Source organism: Panulirus ornatus, chromosome 22, assembly GCF_036320965.1.
Source record: "Panulirus ornatus isolate Po-2019 chromosome 22, ASM3632096v1, whole genome shotgun sequence".
Taxonomy (NCBI): domain Eukaryota; kingdom Metazoa; phylum Arthropoda; class Malacostraca; order Decapoda; family Palinuridae; genus Panulirus; species Panulirus ornatus.
In genome coordinates, this window is record NC_092245.1 from 6913134 (window position 1) to 6932087 (window position 18954).

Sequence of the window (18954 nt, forward strand, 5' to 3'; positions counted from 1 at the left end):
TGTCTGCCTTTATTCATTTCCATCGCCACCTCACCACACATGAAATAACAACCCCCTCCCCCCTCATGTGTGCGAGGTAGTGCTAGGAAAAGACAACAAAGGCCCCATTCCTTCACACTCAGTCTCTAGCTGTCATGTAATAATGCACCGAAACCACAGCTCCCTTTCCACATCCAGGCCCCACAGAACTTTCCATGGTTTGCCCCAAACGCTTCACATGCCCTGATTCAATCCATTGACAGCACGTCGACCCCGGTATACGACATCGTTCCAATTCACTCTATTCCTTTCACGCCTTTCACCCTCCTGCATATTCAGGCCCCGATCACTCAAAATCTTTTTCACTCCATCTTTCCACCTCCAGTTTGGTCTCCCACTTCTCCTCGTTCCCTCCACCTCTAACACATATATCCTCTTGGTCAATCTTTCCTCACTCATTCTGTCCATGTGACCAAACCGTTTCAAAACACCCTCTTCTGCTCTCTCAACCACACTCTTTTTATTACCACACATCTCTCTTACCCTATTATTACTTACTCGATCAAACCACCTCACACCACATATTGTCCTCAAATATCTCATTTCCAGCACATCCACCCTCCTGCGCACAACTTTATCCATAACCCATGCCTCGCAACCATACAACATTGTTGGAACCACTCTTCCTTCAAACTTACCCGTTTTTGCTCTCCGAGATAATGTTCTCGACTTCCACACATTCTTCAAGGCTCCCAGAATTTTTACCCCCTCCCCCACCCTATGATTCACTTCCGCTTCCGTGGTTCCATCTGCTGCCAAATCCACTCCCAGATATCAAAAACACTTCACTTCCTCCAGTTTTTCTCCATTCAAACTTACCTCCCAGTTGACTTGACCTTCAACCCTACTGTACCTAATAACCTTGCTCATATTCACATTTACTCATAACTTTCTTCTTTCACACACTTTACCAAACTCAGTCACCAGCTTCTGCAGTTTCTCACATGAATCAGCCACCAGCGCTGTATCATCAGCGAACAACTGGCTCACTTCCCAAGCTCTCTCATCCACAACAGACTGCATACTTGCCCCTCTTTCCAAACCTCTTGCATTCACCTCCCTAACAACCCCATCCATAAACAAATTAAACAACCATGGAGACATCACACACCCCTCTCGCAAACCTACATTCACTGAGAACCAGTTACTCTCCTCTCTTCCTACACATACACATGCCTTACATCCTCGATAAAAACTTTTCACTGCTTCTAACAACTTGCCTCCCTCACCATATATTCTTAATACCTTCCACAGAGCATCTCTATCAACTCTATCATATGCCTTCTCCAGATCCATAAATGGTACATACAAATCCATTTGCTTTTCTAAGTATTTCTCACATACATTCTTCAAAGCAAACACCTGATCCACACATCTTCTACCACTTATGAAACCACACTGCTCTTCCCCAATCTGATGCTCTGTACATGCCTTCACTCTCTCAATCAATACCCTTCCATATGATTTACCAGGAATACTCAAAAAACCTATACCTCTGTAATTTGTGCACTCACTCTTATCCCCTTTGCCTTTGTACAATGGCACTATGCAAGCATTTCGCCAATCCTCAGGCACCTCACCAAGAATCATACATACATTGGATAACCTTACCAACCAGTCAACAATAAAGTCACCCCCGTTTTTAATAAATTCCACTGCAATACCATCCAAACCTGCTGCCTTGCCGGCTTTCATCTTCCGCAAAGCTTTTACTACCTCCTCTCTCTTTACTAAATCATTTTCCCTAACCCTCACACTTTGCACACCACCTCGACCAAAACACCCTATATCTGCTACTCTATCATCAAACACATTCAACAAACCTTCAAAATACTCACTCCATCTCCTTCTCACATCACCAGTACTTGTTATCACCTCCCCATTAGCCCCCTTCATTGAAGTTCCCATTTGTTCCCTTGTCTTACGCACTTTATTTACCTCCTTCCAGAACATCTTTTTATTCTCCCTAAAATTCAATGATACTCTCTCACCCCAACTCTCATTTGCTCTCTTTTTCACCCCTTGCACCTTTCTCTTGACCTCTTGCCTCTTTCTTTTATACATCTCCCAGTTATTTGCACTATTTCCCTGCAAATATCGTCCAAACGCCTCTCTTTTCTCTCTCATTAATAATCTTACTTATTCATCCCACCACTCACTACCCTTTCTAATCTTCCCACTTCCCACGCTTCTAATGCCACAAGCACTTTTGCGCAAGGCATCACTGCTTCCCTCGATACATCCCATTCCTCCCCCACTCCTCATACATCCTTTGCTTTCACCTTCTTCTATTCTGCACTCAGTCTCTCCTAGTACTTCCTCACACAAGTCTCCTTTCCAAGTTCACTTACTCTCACCACTCTTTTCACCCCAACATTCTCTCTTCTTTTCTGAAAACCTCTACAAATCTTCACCTACGCCTCCACAAGATAATGATCAGACATCCCTCCTGTTGCACCTCTCAGCACATTAACATCCAAAGGTCTCTCTTTCGCGCGTCTATCAATTTACACATAATCCAATAATGCCCTCTGGCCATCTCTCCTTCTCACATAAATATATTTATGTATATCTCTCTTTTTAAACCAGGTATTCCCAATCATCAGTCCTTTTTCAGCACACAAATCTACAAGCTCTTCACCATTTCCATTTACAACACTGAACACCCTATGTACACCAATTTTTTCCTCAACTACCACATTACTCACTTTTGCATTCAAATCACCCATCACTATAACCCGACCTCGGCATCAAAACTGCTAACACACTCACTCAGCTGCCCCCAAAACACTTGCCTCTCATGATCTTTCTTCTCATGCCCTGGTGCATAGGCACCAATAATTACCCGTCTCTCAATTCCCTTTCAGTTTTACCCATATCAATCTAGAGTTTACTTTCTTACACTTTATCACATACTCCCACCACTCCTGCTTCAGGAGTAGTGCTACTCCTTCCCTTGCCCTTGTCCTCTCACCAACCCCTGACTTTACTCCCAAAACATTCCCAAACCACTCTTCCCCTTTACGGTTGAGCTTCATTTCACTCAGAGCCAAGACATCCAGGTTCTTTTCTTAACATACTACCTATCTCTCCTTTTTCCTCATCTTGGTTACATCCACACACATTTAGACACCCCAATCTGAGCCTTCGAGGAGGATGAGCACTTCCTGCATGACTCCTTCTTCTGTTTCCCCTTTTAGAAAGTTAAAATACAAGAAGGGGAGGGTTTTTAGCCCCGCCTGCTCCTGTTCCCTTTAGTCGCCTTCTATGACATGAGGAATGCGTGGGAAGTATTATTTTCCCCCTCTCCCCAGGGATAAAAGTTGCAGGTTTGTAGATATTTTATATTAACCAGTGCTATTGCCCAACTTGAACAATGTCTGTCAAATCTTAAGCCTACTGTGTCTGAGGAAGGTACTTATATGTGACTAATATTAGTTCTCTCACATTACTTTTAAAAACAAAAATTATCACATTTGAAATAAAATGCTTCTCCTGAGCAACAGAACACGGATTACACAAATTTGTGCAAAACAAAGGATATCATATATTGCAGGTAATCTACAATAAAAACCTGTGTTTCACATACCAAACATCATGTGATGCCTTGAATCATACCACTAGTCTTCAAAGTTAATCTCAGGAAATTAGTTCACTAAAGGTCAGCATGACATTCCAATCTAGAAAAAAGGAGGCATCATGACAGTAACATATATATAAATATATATATTTGTTCATTCTATATAATCAGTTTCTCTGCATTAGTGAGGTAGTGTCAGGAAACAGACGAATAAAGACCCATCCACTCATACACATATATACATACATACACATGCATGTACATATACACGCATATATGTGCTGATAATTTCACTGGAAAATTAAACAAGCACGCTTCGATTAATGATCATATCATCAGGGGAGATACAAGAAAGAGAAATTTAATTCAGATGATACATAAGGAGGAGACATAGCTAGGATGCCATTGGTAAACAAGCCTTATCTGAATGGTGGAGTTCAGGTTGGTGCATTTGAGTCTTGCAACATGCGTATTGTAAAATTTTTATTATGTGGACAAGAAAGGGAATTGTTTAGAAATTTGTTTATGGATGGGGTTGTTAGGGAAGTGAATGCAAGAGTTTTGGAGAGAGGGGCAAGTATGCAGTCTGTTGTGGATGAGAGGGCTTGGGAAGTGAGTCAGTTGTTGTTTGTTGATGATACAGTGCTGGTGGCTGATTTGGGTGAGAAACTGCAGAGGGTGGTGACTGAGTTTGATAAAGTGTGTGCAAGGAGAAATTTGAGAGTATATGTCACTAAGAGCAAGGTTATTAGGTTCACTAGGGTGGAGGGATAAGTCAATTGGAAAGTACGTTTGAATGGAGAAAAACTGGAGGAGGCGAAGTGTTTTAGATATCTAGGAGTGGACTTAGCAGTGGGTGGAACCATAGAAGCAGAAGTGAGTCACGGGGTGGGGGAGGGGGCGAAAGTTCTGGGAGCATTGAAGAATGTGTGGAAGGCGAGAACTACTTCATTTGCACACATCCTCTCCTTTTCTGTTTTGTATATTGTGTCAAAATTAGAACTTGCTACTCACAGCAAAACCCTGAAGACTATTTCATGTCTTACCTTGACTGCTTCATGTGCCTTGGTCCAGCCCCATGACCGCACTTGACTGCCATTACTGTATTGATCCAGTTCTTTATATACTGTGCCTGCCCCTCACCCTCTTGAATGTTCAGGCCCTGATACTTCGGAGTTTCCTTCACTCCATTCTTTCATGTTTTTTCAGTTGCCCCTCCTCCTTGGTACTTCAACTTATTACTTTTAGATCCCTAAGGCAGTCTTTCTTCACACATCCTCACTATCTGTCCAATTCATTTGAATAGACCATGGTCAGGTCTCTCTCAATCAGAATGTGGTTACTACCACATTTTGCTCTTATGCTGTCATTCATTATACAGTCAACTCACTTCATATCACTTATGTCCTTGGGCATTTAACTCCCACCATTTTCCTTTCTTTTGCATTCAGTGTACAAGACTAGATTCTTACAACACTCTTGGGACTACTTTACCTTGAAACATACCCATCTTTGCTCTAAGGACACTGACTTTTTTTCCCCATATGCTCTTAACCCTTGCCATCAAGGGGTGACCACAGCAAGTCTCCACTTACCCCTGTTCTTACATGCATCCCTCGCATACACCATTCCATGCATTCTAACACCATTTCTCTCCCTCCAGTATTCCTCCAACCTATTTGCCCATGTCACAGGTGGTCTTCCTCTCACACTAACCCATTTAATTGTACTATCACACACACTCTTCTTGTAAACTCCCAGTCTTGCATTCTTTCCACATGTCTAAAGCAAGGTATTACTTTTCACCCATTCTACCATGCCACAATTCATTCCCTATGCACTCCCTGCCATACCACATTACTCATACACCCCTTCATTTCTTTCTTCATTCCATCTAGTCACACCACATGTTCTCAAATAGCCCATTTTTACATCGTGGAATCTTGACATCTGTGACTCAGTCCATGTCCACGGTCCTACATCCATGTTTTGGTTGCATAGGTCAGGGTTGGCAGGACTATGCTGTCCTTTGATCCTCTCTTCACTTCCATACGTACACCTCTACACCTTGTTATTCTATTAATGGACCCAGTGACTCTTCTACCCTGTAATGCTCTCTCCCTTATCTCTCCTTTCATATCACTGCGCTTACCCAAGATGGCTCCTAGATACTCAGCAAACAACACAGTATCATCAGCAAACAGGCTTGCCACTAGCCACCATATCTCACGGCCTTGCTCCATCTATGCACCCCAATTCCCTAGTTTTGCTTTCATCTCTGATAGTGTAAGAAAGTAAACTCTAGATTGATATGGGTAAAACAGAAAGTGGATAGAGAGAGATGGGTGATTATTGGTGCATATGCACCTGGGCATGAGAAGAAAGATCATGAGAAGCAATGTTTTGGGAGCAGCTGAGTGAGTGTGTTAGTAGTTTTGATGCACGAGACCGGGTTATAGTGATGGGTGACTTAAATGCAAAGGTGAGTAATGTGGCAGTTGAGGGAATAATTGGTGTACATGGGTTGTTCAATGTTGTAAATGTAAATGGTGAAGAGCTTGTAGATTTATGTGCTGAAAAAGGACTGGTGATTGGGAATACCTGGTTTAAAAAGAGAGATCCCTGGGAATAGGGGAGAAAGAATACTTCCCACGCATTCCTCACGTGTCATAGAAAGCGAATAAAGGGGACGGGAGCGGGGGGGTCTAGAAACCCTCCCCTCCTTGTATTTTAACTTTCTAAATGGGGAAACAGAAGAAGGAGTCACGCGGGGAGTGCTCATCCTCTGTGAAGGCTCAGATTGGGGTGTCTAAATGTGTATGGATACAACCAAGATGAGAAAAAAGGAGAGATAGGTAGTATGTTTGAGGAAAGGAACCTGGATGTTTTGGCTCTGGGTGAAACGAAGCTCAAGGGTAAAGGGGAAGAGTGGTTTGGGAATGTCTTGGGAGTAAAGTCAGGGGTTAGTGAGAGGACAAGAGCAAAGGAAGGAGTAGCACTACTCCTGAAACAGGAGTGGTGGGAGTATGTGATAGAGTGTAAGAAAGTAAACTCTTGATTGATATGGGTAAAACTGAAAGTGGATGGAGAGTGAGAGGTGATTATGAGAGGCAAGTGTTTTGGGAGGAGCTGAGTGAGTGTGTTAGTAGTTTTGATGCATGAGACTGGGTTATAACGATGAGTGATTTTAATGCAAAGGTGAGTAATGTGGCAGTTGATGGAATAATTGGTGTACATGGGGTGTTCAGTGTTGTAAATGGAAATGGTGAAGAGCTTGTAGATTTATGTGCTGAAAAAGGACTGGTGATTGGTAATACCTGCTTTAGAAACAGAGATGTACATAAATATGCGTATGTTAGTAGGTAAGATGGCCATAGAGCGTTATTGGATTACTTGCTAATTGATAGGCGCGTGAAAGAGAGACTTTTGGATGTTAATGTGCTGAGAGGTGCAACTGGAGGGATGTCTGATCATTATCTTTTAGAGGTGAAGGTTAAGATTTGTAGAGGTTTTCAGAAAAGAAGTGAGAATGTTGGGGTGAAGAGAGTGGTGAGAGTAAGTGAGCTTGGGAAGGAGACTTCTGTGAGGAATATTTATATATATATATATATATATATATATATATATATATATATATATATATAAGAATAAGAGCAAGGTTATTAGGTACAGTAGGGTTGAGGGTCAAGTCAATTGGGAGGTGAGTTTGAATGGAGAAAAACTGGAGGAAGTGAAGTGTTTTAGATATCTGGGAGTGGATCTGGCAGCGGATGGAACCATGGAAGCGGAAGTGGATCATAGGGTGGGGGAGGGGGCGAAAATTCTGGGGGCCTTGAAGAATGTGTGGAAGTCGAGAACATTATCTCGGAAAGCAAAAATGGGTATGTTTGAAGGAATAGTGGTTCCAACAATGTTGTATGGTTGCGAGGCGTGGGCTATGGATAGAGTTGTGCGCAGGAGGATGGATGTGCTGGAAATGAGATGTTTGAGGACAATGTGTGGTGTGAGGTGGTTTGATCGAGTGAGTAACGTAAGGGTAAGAGAGATGTGTGGAAGTAAAAAGAGCGTGGTTGAGAGAGCAGAAGAGGGTGTTTTGAAGTGGTTTGGGCACATGGAGAGGATGAGTGAGGAAAGATTGACCAAGAGGATATATGTGTCGGAGGTGGAGGGAGCAAGGAGAAGAGGGAGACCAAATTGGAGGTGGAAAGATGGAGTGAAAAAGATTTTGTGTGATCGGGGCCTGAACATGCAGGAGGGTGAAAGGAGGGCAAGGAATAGAGTGAATTGGATCGATGTGGTATACCGGGGTTGACGTGCTGTCAGTGGATTGAATCAAGGCATGTGAAGCGTCTGGGGTAAACCATGGAAAGCTGTGTAGGTATGTATATTTGCGTGTGTGGACGTGTGTATGTGCATGTGTGTGGGGGTGGGTTGGGCCATTTCTTTCGTCTGTTTCCTTGCGCTACCTCGCAAACGCGGGAGACAGCAACAAAGTATAAAAAAAAAAAAAATATATATATTTATTTATATATTTATTTTGCTTTGTCGCTGTCTCCCGCATTAGCAAGGTAGCACAAGGAAACAGACGAAAGAATGGCCCAACCCACCCACATACACATGTATACACACGCAAATTTACATACCTGTACATCTCAACGTATACATATATGTACACACACAGACATATACATATAAACACATGCACATAATTCATACTGTCTGCCTTTATTTATTCCCATCGCCACCCCGTCACACATGAAATAATAACCCCCTCCACCCTCATGTGCGCAAGGTAGCGCTAGGAAAGACAACAAAGGCCATGTTCGTTCATACTCAGTCTCTAGCTGTCATGAAATAATGCACCAAAACCACAGCTCCCTTTCCACATCCAGGCCCCACACAACTTTCCATGGTTTACCCCAGACGCTTCACATACCCTGGTTCAACCCATTGACAGCACGTTGACCCCGGTATACCACATCGTTCCAATTCACTATTCCTTGCACGCCTTTCACCCTCCTGCATGTTCAGGCCCCGATCACTCAAAATCTTTTTCACTCCATCTTTCCACCTCCAATTTGGTCTCCCACTTCTCCTCGTTCCCTCCACCTCTAACACATATATCCTCTTTGTCAATCTTTCCTCAATCATTCTCTCCATGTAACCAAACCATTTCAAAACACCCTCTTCTGCTCTCTCAACCACACTCTTTTTATTACCACACATCTCTCTTACCCTATTATTACTTACTCGATCAAACCACCTCACACCACATATTGTCCTCAAACATCTCATTTCCGGCACATCCACCCTCCTCCGCACAACTCTATCTATAGACCACGCCTCACAACCATATAACATTGTTGGAACCACTATTCCATCAAACATACCCATTTTTGCTTGCCAAGATAATGTTTTCGACTTCCACACATTCTTCAACGCTCACAGAACTTTCGCCCCCTCCCCCACCCTATGATTCACTTCCGTTTCCATGGTTCCATCCGCTGCCAAATCCACTCCCAGATATCTAAAACACTTCACTTCCTCCAGTTTTTCTCCATTCAAACTTACCTCCCAATTGACTTGACACTCAACCCTACTGTACCTAATAACCTTGCTCTTATTTACATTTACTCTCAGCTTTCTTCTTTCACACACTTTACCAAACTCAGTCACCAGCTTCTGCAGTTTCTCACCCGAATCAGCCACCAGTGCTGCATCATCAGCGAACAACAACTGACTCACTCCCCAAGCTCTCTCATCCACAACAGACTGCACACTTGCCCCTCTTCCCAAGACTCTTGCATTCACCTCCCTAAACCATGGAGACATCACACACCCCTGCCGCAAACCTACATTCACTGAGAACCAGTTACTCTCCTCTCTTCCTACACATACACATGCCTTACATCCTTGATGAAAACTTTTCACTGCTTCTAACAACTTACCTCCCACACCATATATTCTTAATGCCTTCCACAGAGCATCTCTATCAACTCTATCATATGCCTTCTCCAGATCCATAAATGCTACATACAAATCCATTTGCTTTTCTAAGTATTTCTCACATACATTCTTCAAAGCAGACACCTGATCCACATATCCTCTACCACTTATGAAACCACACTGCTCTTCCCCTATCTGATGTTCTGTACATGCCTTCACCCTCTCAATGAATACCCTCCCGTATAATTTCCCAGGAATACTCAACAAACTTATACCTCTGTAATTTGAGCACTCACTTTTATCCCCTTTGCCTTTGTACAATGGTGCTATGCAAGCATTCTGCCAATCCTCAGGCACCTCACCATGTGTCATACATACATAAAATAACCTTACCAACCAGTCAACAGTACAGTCACCCCCTTTTTTAATAAATTCCACTGCAATACCATCCAAACCTGCTGCCTTATCGGTTTTCATCTTCCGCAAAGCTTTTACTACCTCTTCTCTGTTTACCAAATTATGAATGAAATAATAGACTTATTCACCCATAATTGCTTCATACATCCTTAGCACAACCTTGTGTTTCCTTGCTAAATTTACATATAAGATGCATCCACTCTTATAACAGAAATTATATATAAGATACATCCACTCTTATCACACTTTCTCCTCCATTGTTCAGCTTTTCAGCTGTAATCCCATACAATTGGGTGCCTTTCCTACCTTCAACCTCTTTATTGCCCTTCTTACCTTTTTTTTTCTTTTTTGTTATAGGTCATTGCACTTGTATCCTCTTCCTTCCATCTTCCATCCCCATGCATGTAACAGCTGCTGCCTCCCCTTCTCCCTCATTCATCAGTTCTTCATAATACACTTTCTATCTTCCTTTCACTTCCTCCTCTTGACTCAGCAACTCCCTTTCCTTACTTCTCACATTAACATTTCCACTCTTACATCCACTTCTTTCCTTTTTCACCTCCTTCCAGTATAGTTTCGTATTATCCCAAATTATTCACTTAAATTCCTTCCAAACCCTCATTTACTCTTTCTTTGCTTTCCTCTATCAGCTTCTTAACATTCCCCTTACATATTTTGTATTCTTCCCTCTTCCACTGGTACATTCCTATTGAGCATTCTACCATGTGCTTTTTTTTTTTCTCTTCCACAGCTTTTCTAATCTCTTTTGTCCACCATGCATTGCCCTTTTAATTTCTGTATCTCATGACCTTGTAACCAACTAGTAATTTTACAACCTTTAATTGTATTTCTCTAAACATTTTAAATACCTCAATCACACAAGACTGCATTCCTACATTCACTGCACTTCCATGTAAGCTTTCAGTTTCCTTCCTGCTTACCAATGCTTTTACTTCTCCATTCTTCCTTGCACCATATCTCCACTTCTCCCTGATCCTCATCCCCACAAGAACTGCAAAATGGTCAGTCTCCAAAGAGTCCTCTCAACTCTAGCATCTAGCACATATGTGTATTTTTGTATATTATGTGCATTATTATGAAACAGACGAAAGAAATGGCCCAACCCACCCCCATACACATGTATATACATACGTCCACACACGCAAATATACATACCTACACAGCTTTCCATGGTTTACCCCAGACGCTTCACATGCCCTGATTCAATCCACTGACAGCACGTCAACCCCGGTATACCACATCGATCCAATTTACTCTATTCCTTGCCCTCCTTTCACCCTCCTGCATGTTCAGGCCCCGATCACACAAAATCTTTTTCACTCCATCTTTCCACCTCCAATTTGGTCTCCCACTTCTCCTCGTTCCCTCCACCTCCGACACATATATCCTCTTGGTCAATCTTTCCTCACTCATTCTCTCCATATGCCCAAACCATTTCAAAACACCCTCATCTGCTCTCTCAACTACGCTCTTTTTATTTCCACACATCTCTCTTACCCTTACGTTACTTACTCGATCAAACCACCTCACACCACACATTGTCCTCAAACATCTCATTTCCAGCACATCCATCCTCCTGCGCACAACTCTATCCATAACCCACGCCTCGCAACCATACAACATTGTTGGAACCACTATTCCTTCAAACATACCCATTTTTGCTTTCCGAGATAATGTTCTCGACTTCCACACATTCTTCAAGGCTCCCAGGATTTTCGCCCCCTCCCCCACCCTATGATCCACTTCCGCTTCCATGGTTCCATCTGCTGCCAGATCCACTCCCAGATATCTAAAACACTTTACTTCCTCCAGTTTTTCTCCATTCAAACTTACCTCCCAATTGACTTGACCCTCAACCCTACTGTACCTAATAACCTTGCTCTTATTCACATTTACTCTTAACTTTCTTCTTTCACACACTTTACCAAACTCAGTCACCAGCTTCTGCAGTTTCTCACATGAATCAGCCACCAGCGCTGTATCATCAGCGAACAACAACTGACTCACTTCCCAAGCTCTCTCATCCCCAACAGACTTCATACTTTCCCCTCTTTCCAAAACTCTTGCATTCACCTCCCTAACAACCCCATCCATAAACAAATTAAACAACCATGGAGACATCACACACCCCTGCCGCAAACCTACATTCACTGAGAACCAATCACTTTCCTCTCTTCCTACAGGTACACATGCCTTACATCCTCGATAAAAACTTTTCACTGCTTCTAACAACTTGCCTCCCACACCATATATTGTTAATACCTTCTACAGAGCATCTCTATCAACTCTATCATATGCCTTCTCCAGATCCATAAATGCTACATACAAATCCATTTGCTTTTCTAAGTATTTCTCGCATACATTCTTCAAAGCAAACACCTGATCCACACATCCTCCACCACTTCTGAAACCACACTGCTCTTCCCCAATCTGATGCTCTGTACATGCCTTCACCCTCTCAATCAATACCCTCTCATATAATTTACTAGGAATACTCAACAAACTTATACCTCTGTAATTTGAGCACTCACTCTTATCCCCTTTGCCTTATTTTCATCAAATATATAAACACTGATACAAGAGAAATTGTTTCCATTATCCTTAGATTGTCTTAAATAGTTTGTGTGTAAATCAGGCTTCTGTCCCTGATGATGCTATTTATGCTCTCTTAAGATATATGGTTGATTGTGATGCAGGATATTTTTTCCATCTGTGGTACATCTATGAATAACAGATGTAACCATACGTCAACTGGGAATTTAAATGAGAGTAAGAACCATCAGTCCTCATATAAGTAAGGCAGTAAGGCTGACAGTTTAAAACAGCAGATGCATCACAGCCTGTCGAGCAGTCTGTTTGGAAGGCATTTTCCAGTTTAAGGGTTAAAGCATATAGAACCTTCGCCCCACCTAACTCATGTTATTCTCATGGTTCCATCCATGCAGTGGTATGCAAAGTTACATAAATAACTCCTCTTGCTCTAAATCATCCCCATTCAAATGCACACTCCAGTTATCCTTCCCCCTCTCTTTCTTTCATGTCCCCCTAACACCTGCACCTTCTCATTACCTAGCTGTTGCTCCTATTAACACTCAACTTCCTTGTTTCACTCACTCTCCCAAACTCATACCATCTTCTAAGAGTTTCTTTTTGAAGTTGGCCACCAGAACATTGTCATATACAAACAGCAACTGATTTGCCTTTTGTGCCCCTCCACCCTTAGCATACTGTTGACCTAACTCTGACTCCAAAGCCTTCACATATACAGTAAACCCTTGATTTAACGGACCCCAATTTAACGGATTTTGAATTTAACAGACCAGGCAATTGATAATACATTAACTGATAATAATTTAGAAGATTAAAAAAAAAAGCCATAAAAAAAGCCACACCATGCTCATTTCATATCGCACTTGTTTTTGGTAGTGTGGGGTATACTCGTTTTGTTTTGGTCTCAGTCTGCCTCAAGCTACTATAGTCAAGATTTTATATAGAGAATTGTGACTTTATTTGTTAAATGATTTTGTAATCCTTACAATTCAAAATGGCATCAAGTGATAGAGGAGTCAAGGGAAGTATGTGAACTTTATATTGCTTTAGAAAATGGCCCATAGGTTACTTTCTTTATTTAATGGACTTTTGGCAGTAACAGACCCCCCTTCCCCTGATTAGTCTGTTAAATCGAGGGTTTACAGTACAACTTTCACCACACTGTATGTGAACAGCTTAAGCAACATGACATCAGACACCCTTGATGCAGACTCTGCTTCATCTGACACTCACCCTCCTCCCTTTCTAATCACACTTGTGCCTTACTTTTTTGTTAGAAACTCCTACCAGAATTCATTAGCTTTCTTTCTGCACCATAAATTTGTATACCTTTCACAAGGCATCTCTGTTAATTGTATCATGGGATTTCTCTAGGCCCATAAATGCCACATTTTTATTTATTTATTTATTTTGCTTTGTCGCTGTCTCCCGCATTTGCGAGGTAGCGCAAGGAAACAGACGAAAGAAATGGCCCAACCCACCCCCATACACAATGTATATACATACACGTCCACACACGCAAATATACATACCTATACATCTCAATGTACACATATATATACACACACAGACACATACATATATACCCATGCACACAATTCACACTGCCTTTATTCATTCCCATCACCACCTCGCCACACATGGAATACCATCCCCCTCCCCCCTCATGTGTGCAAGGTAGCACTAGGAAAAGACAACAAAGGCCCCATTTGTTCACACTCAGTCTCTAGCTGTCATGCAATAATGCTCGAAACCACAGCTCCCTTTCCACATCCAGGCCCCACACAACTTTGCATGGTTTACCCCAGACACTTCACATTCCCTGATTCAATCCACTGACAGCACGTCAACCCCGGTATACCACATCGATCCAATTCACTCTATTCCTTGCCCGCCTTTCACCCTCCTGCATGTTCAGGCCCCGATCACACAAAATCTTTTTCACTCCATCTTTCCACCTCCAATTTGGTCTCCCACTTCTCCTCGTTCCCTCCACCTCCGACACATATATCCTCTTGGTCAATCTTTCCTCACTCATTCTCTCCATGTGTCCAAACCATTTCAAAACACCCTCTTCTGCTCTCTCAACCACGCTCTTTTTATTTCCACACATCTCTCTTACCCTTACATTACTTACTCGATCAAACCACCTCACACCACACATTGTCCTCAAACATCACATTTCCAGCACATCCACCCTCCTGCGCACAACTGTATTTATAGCCCACGCCTCGCAACCATACAACATTGTTGGAACCACTATTCCTTCAAACATACCCATTTTTGCTTTCCGAGATAATGTTCTCGACTTCCACATATTCTTCAGGGCTCCCAGGATTTTCGCCCCCTCCCCCACCCTATGATTCACTTCCGCTTCCATGGTTCCATCCTCTGCCAGATCCACTCCCAGATATCTAAAACACTTTACTTCCTCCAGTTTTTCTCCATTCAAACTTACCTCCCAATTGACTTGACCCTCAACCCTACTGTACCTAATAACCTTGCTCTTATTCACATTTACTCTTAACTTTCTTCTTTCACACACTTTACCAAACTCAGTCATCAGCTTCTGCAGTTTCTCACATGAATCAGCCACCAGCGCTGTATCATCAGCGAACAACAACTGACTCACTTCCCAAGCTCTCTCATCCCCAACAGACTTCATACTTTCCCCTCTTTCCAAAACTCTTGCATTCACCTCCCTAACAACCCCATCCATAAACAAATTAAACAACCATGGAGACATCACACACCCCTGCCGCAAACCTACATTCACTGAGAACCAATCACTTTCCTCTCTTCCTACAGGTACACATGCCTTACATCCTCGATAAAAACTTTTCACTGCTTCTAACAACTTGCCTCCCACACCATATATTCTTAATACCTTCCACAGAGCATCTCTATCAACTCTATCATATGCCTTCTCCAGATCCATAAATGCTACATACAAATCCATTTGCTTTTCTAAGTATTTCTCACATACATTCTTCAAAGCAAACACCTGATCCACACATCCTCTACCACTTCTGAAACCACACTGCTCTTCCCCAATCTGATGCTCTGTACATGCCTACACCCTCTCAATCAATACCCTCCCATATAATTTCCCAGGAATACTCAACAAACTTATACCTCTGTAATTTGAGCACTCACTCTTATCCCCTTTGCCTTTGTACAATGGCACTATGCACGCATTCCGCCAATCCTCAGGCACCTCACCATGAGTCATACATACATTAAATAACCTTACCAACCAGTCAACAATACATTTACCCCCTTTTTTAATAAATTCCACTGCAATACCATCCAAACCTGCTGCCTTACCGGCTTTCATCTTCCGCAAAGCTTTTACTACCTCTTCTCTGTTTACCAAATCATACATACATATACAAAGTATTTTTCAATCAAATTCTTCAAAGAATACACTTGGTCTACACATCCTCTGGTCTTTCTTAAGCCCATCCACTCCTGCTACTTTGCATGCTTCACAATGTGCCAGCTTTCACTTTCATTATCTCCTCTTTTCATCTGGCCTTTTGCCAGGACTGTTCTGCGTTGCATACCACCTTTTCCCAAACACCCTACCTAGATTGATTTAACAGTCTTTCAGAGATCTCTTCATTTCTTTTTCACTTCTTTGCCTGTTACCACTTCCCCATTTGCTCCCCCACAGCCTCACCCATAGTTTCCTTTGCTGTTATCACACTACAAAAGTCTCTTGCTAACCATTAGGGCTATATTCATGAAGACCCTATGGTTGGCAAAATCATGGTAAGGTACAAGGTCTATGGGAAATTAGAGGTTGGGCTTGTGCTTTAAGTCCCATAATGAACACTTCATATTTAGAAATAAGCATGTCATACTTCAGAAGCAACATATTTATTCTATGAAAATAAAAAAGAAGGTAAAAACTAAAGTGATAATATGATGGTAGTATGTCACCCTTGATGCTGTGACTTCCACTAAGCAGCCAGCCAAGTACACTGCACAAAAGGCTACCCCAAAGCTCTCCCTAGCACATAGCCTAGTTATGATACTCCTCCAGGCTTTCTCTAGAAATGGTGTTCTGACTGTCTGGGCTACAGGCAGCCCATGGCCACTTGACATTTACCAAGTATGCAGAAAAAAATTTGGTGGTTCCATGGAAAACAGTGAATACTCAGAACTTGATGCTGTGGTTGGTAAAATGGTTTAGATTATTCAAAGTGTTTATACTGAAAACCTAGGTTGATAAAGCTGTGGTAGGCAGGGGACCTCTGTACAAGTCATGTAGTGAGTAAAGTGTACTATCCTTGCCACCATGGCAAAATTTCACTGAAGGTATTTGTAAGTAGGTACTCCTTTCCTGCAGATTCTGTTTATGCACTTTTCTTTTCTCTTTCGCTAGCATTTTGACTTCCTCCTTACCACCCTTTCTTATCCACCCATATTCCACCTTCTCATAACACACATTTTGTTTGCACATACTAGGACTGTTTCCCTGGTACCATCCACTCTTTGACCACTTCCCTTGTTTCATACAGGCCTCCTCACCAAGCTCACTCTCCTTTACCACATATATCCCACCCATGTCATTGCCTCCGTTTTAAAAGGCCATTTACATCCAACAATTTCTCCTCTGCATGTTCGTCAGTTAACACATAGTCCGATAATGGCAATTGACCCCCAACTCCACTTACCCAAATAAACTAATGTATGCAATTTTTTTTTTACCAAGTATAGTACTGTATTCCTAATCACCAATCCTTCTTCGGTACACATCTTGACAAATTGTTCCTCATATCAGTGAACACTGGATTCTGTCCATGGAATTAGAATTATGGAAGCACACACCCAGCTCTTTATGTAAAGCCCCCCTTTTGTTCTTATTTCTTTTCCTACCGGATGCTTAAGCATTTACAGTCACCTATTTCTTGCAGTGTACATTCAGTCTTGCCCACATCAATCTTAAGCACACCTTCATACATTTTTAAGTCACACTTCGTTCATCATCTCCTTTTCTTCCATTCTAACTTTAACCCTAGATTGTACCCACTGAACATTTCCAAAGCACTCCATCCCTTTTCCCTTCAACTTAGTTTCAGAGTTAGAACATCCAAGTTCCTCTCTTTAAACTTAGTACCTGTCTCTCCCTTCTACTCATCCTTTCTTTGTCCATTCACACTCAGACACCCAAGATGAGCCTTTAAGAGAAATCCATCCATGGCACTTTCTTCTGTTCCTGTTTTTAGAAAGTGATATCACAAGGAAGGAAGGGTTTCTGACCCCCCCCCCCCCCCCACTCCTGACTGTTAGGTGTCTCTTATGACACACAGAAGAAACATGGATAATTTTCTTGTTCCCCGCTCCTTAGGGATGAAGGGAATTTGTGATTTAGGGTAATGTATTGTGTGAATTGCCTCATAATTACCATTAATTAACATAATATTTTTCCACAGGAAATTTCCTCAAGCCATGGATATCCCAGGATGTGTATGTGGTCGAAAAGGTGGAGGTGTTGGTTCATTAAGTGGTAGTGTGGGACTCGGTGCTTCATGGTTAGAAGAGAATGGATCTGGAATTGGAACTCCTTCATCACTTTCTACAAGCCTTCTAACCAAGAATAAACCGTTCCCAATTCGAGGTTTGTATTGATTTCACCTGTGTTTTGAAGTTCATTTGCATTATGTATTGAAGTTTATTTGCATTATTCATGATTTGGATCTTGAATTAAAGAATATTATAATGTATTATGATATATCCCTGAGATAGGGGAAAATGAAATATATACCTGAACATGCAGGAGGGTGAAAGGCGTGCAAGGAATAGAGTGAATTGGAACAATATGGTATACCAGGGTCGACGTGCTGTCAATGGATTGAACTAGGGCATGTGAAGTGTCTGGGGTAAACCATGGAAAGTTTTGTGGGGCCTGGATGTGGAGAGGGAGCTGCAGTTTCGGTACATTATACATGACAGCTAGAGACTGAGTGTGAATGAATGTGGCCTTTGTTGTCTTTTCCTAGTGCTACCTCGTGCACATGCGGGGGGAGGGGGTTGTCATTTCATGTGTGGCGAGGTGGCGACGGGAATGAATAAGGGCAGACAGTATGAATTCTGTACATGTGTATATATGTCTGTGTGTGTATATTTATGTATACGTTGAGATGTAAAGGTATGTATATGTACGTGTGTGGACATGTATGTGGGTGGATTGGGCCATTCTTTTGTCTGTATCCTTGCGCTACCTTGCTAACGTGAGAGACAGCAACAAAGTATAATAAATATGAATAGATATTCCTTTGTGTTGTAGAAGGCAATTAAGAGGGGTAGATGTGGGGGCTGTAAACCCCCCATTCTTGTACTTCTGTTTCTAAAAGATGGAACAGAAGAAGGAGCCAAGCAGGGGGTCTGCATCC

At 42.1% G+C, this 18954-nt stretch overlaps 1 protein-coding gene across 8 annotated transcripts in view; it reads left to right on the plus strand.

The window, feature by feature from the left end:
• LOC139756517 (6-phosphofructo-2-kinase/fructose-2,6-bisphosphatase-like) overlaps window positions 1-18954 on the plus strand; it is a 444091-nt gene that overhangs the window by 61299 nt on the left and 363838 nt on the right. For all 8 annotated transcript variants that reach the window (XM_071675982.1, XM_071675987.1, XM_071675988.1 and 5 more), the window contains one exon: window positions 17995-18179. In XM_071675982.1, coding sequence (XP_071532083.1) covers window positions 17995-18179 — 185 coding nt within the window. The remainder of the gene's footprint in view (window positions 1-17994; window positions 18180-18954) is intronic.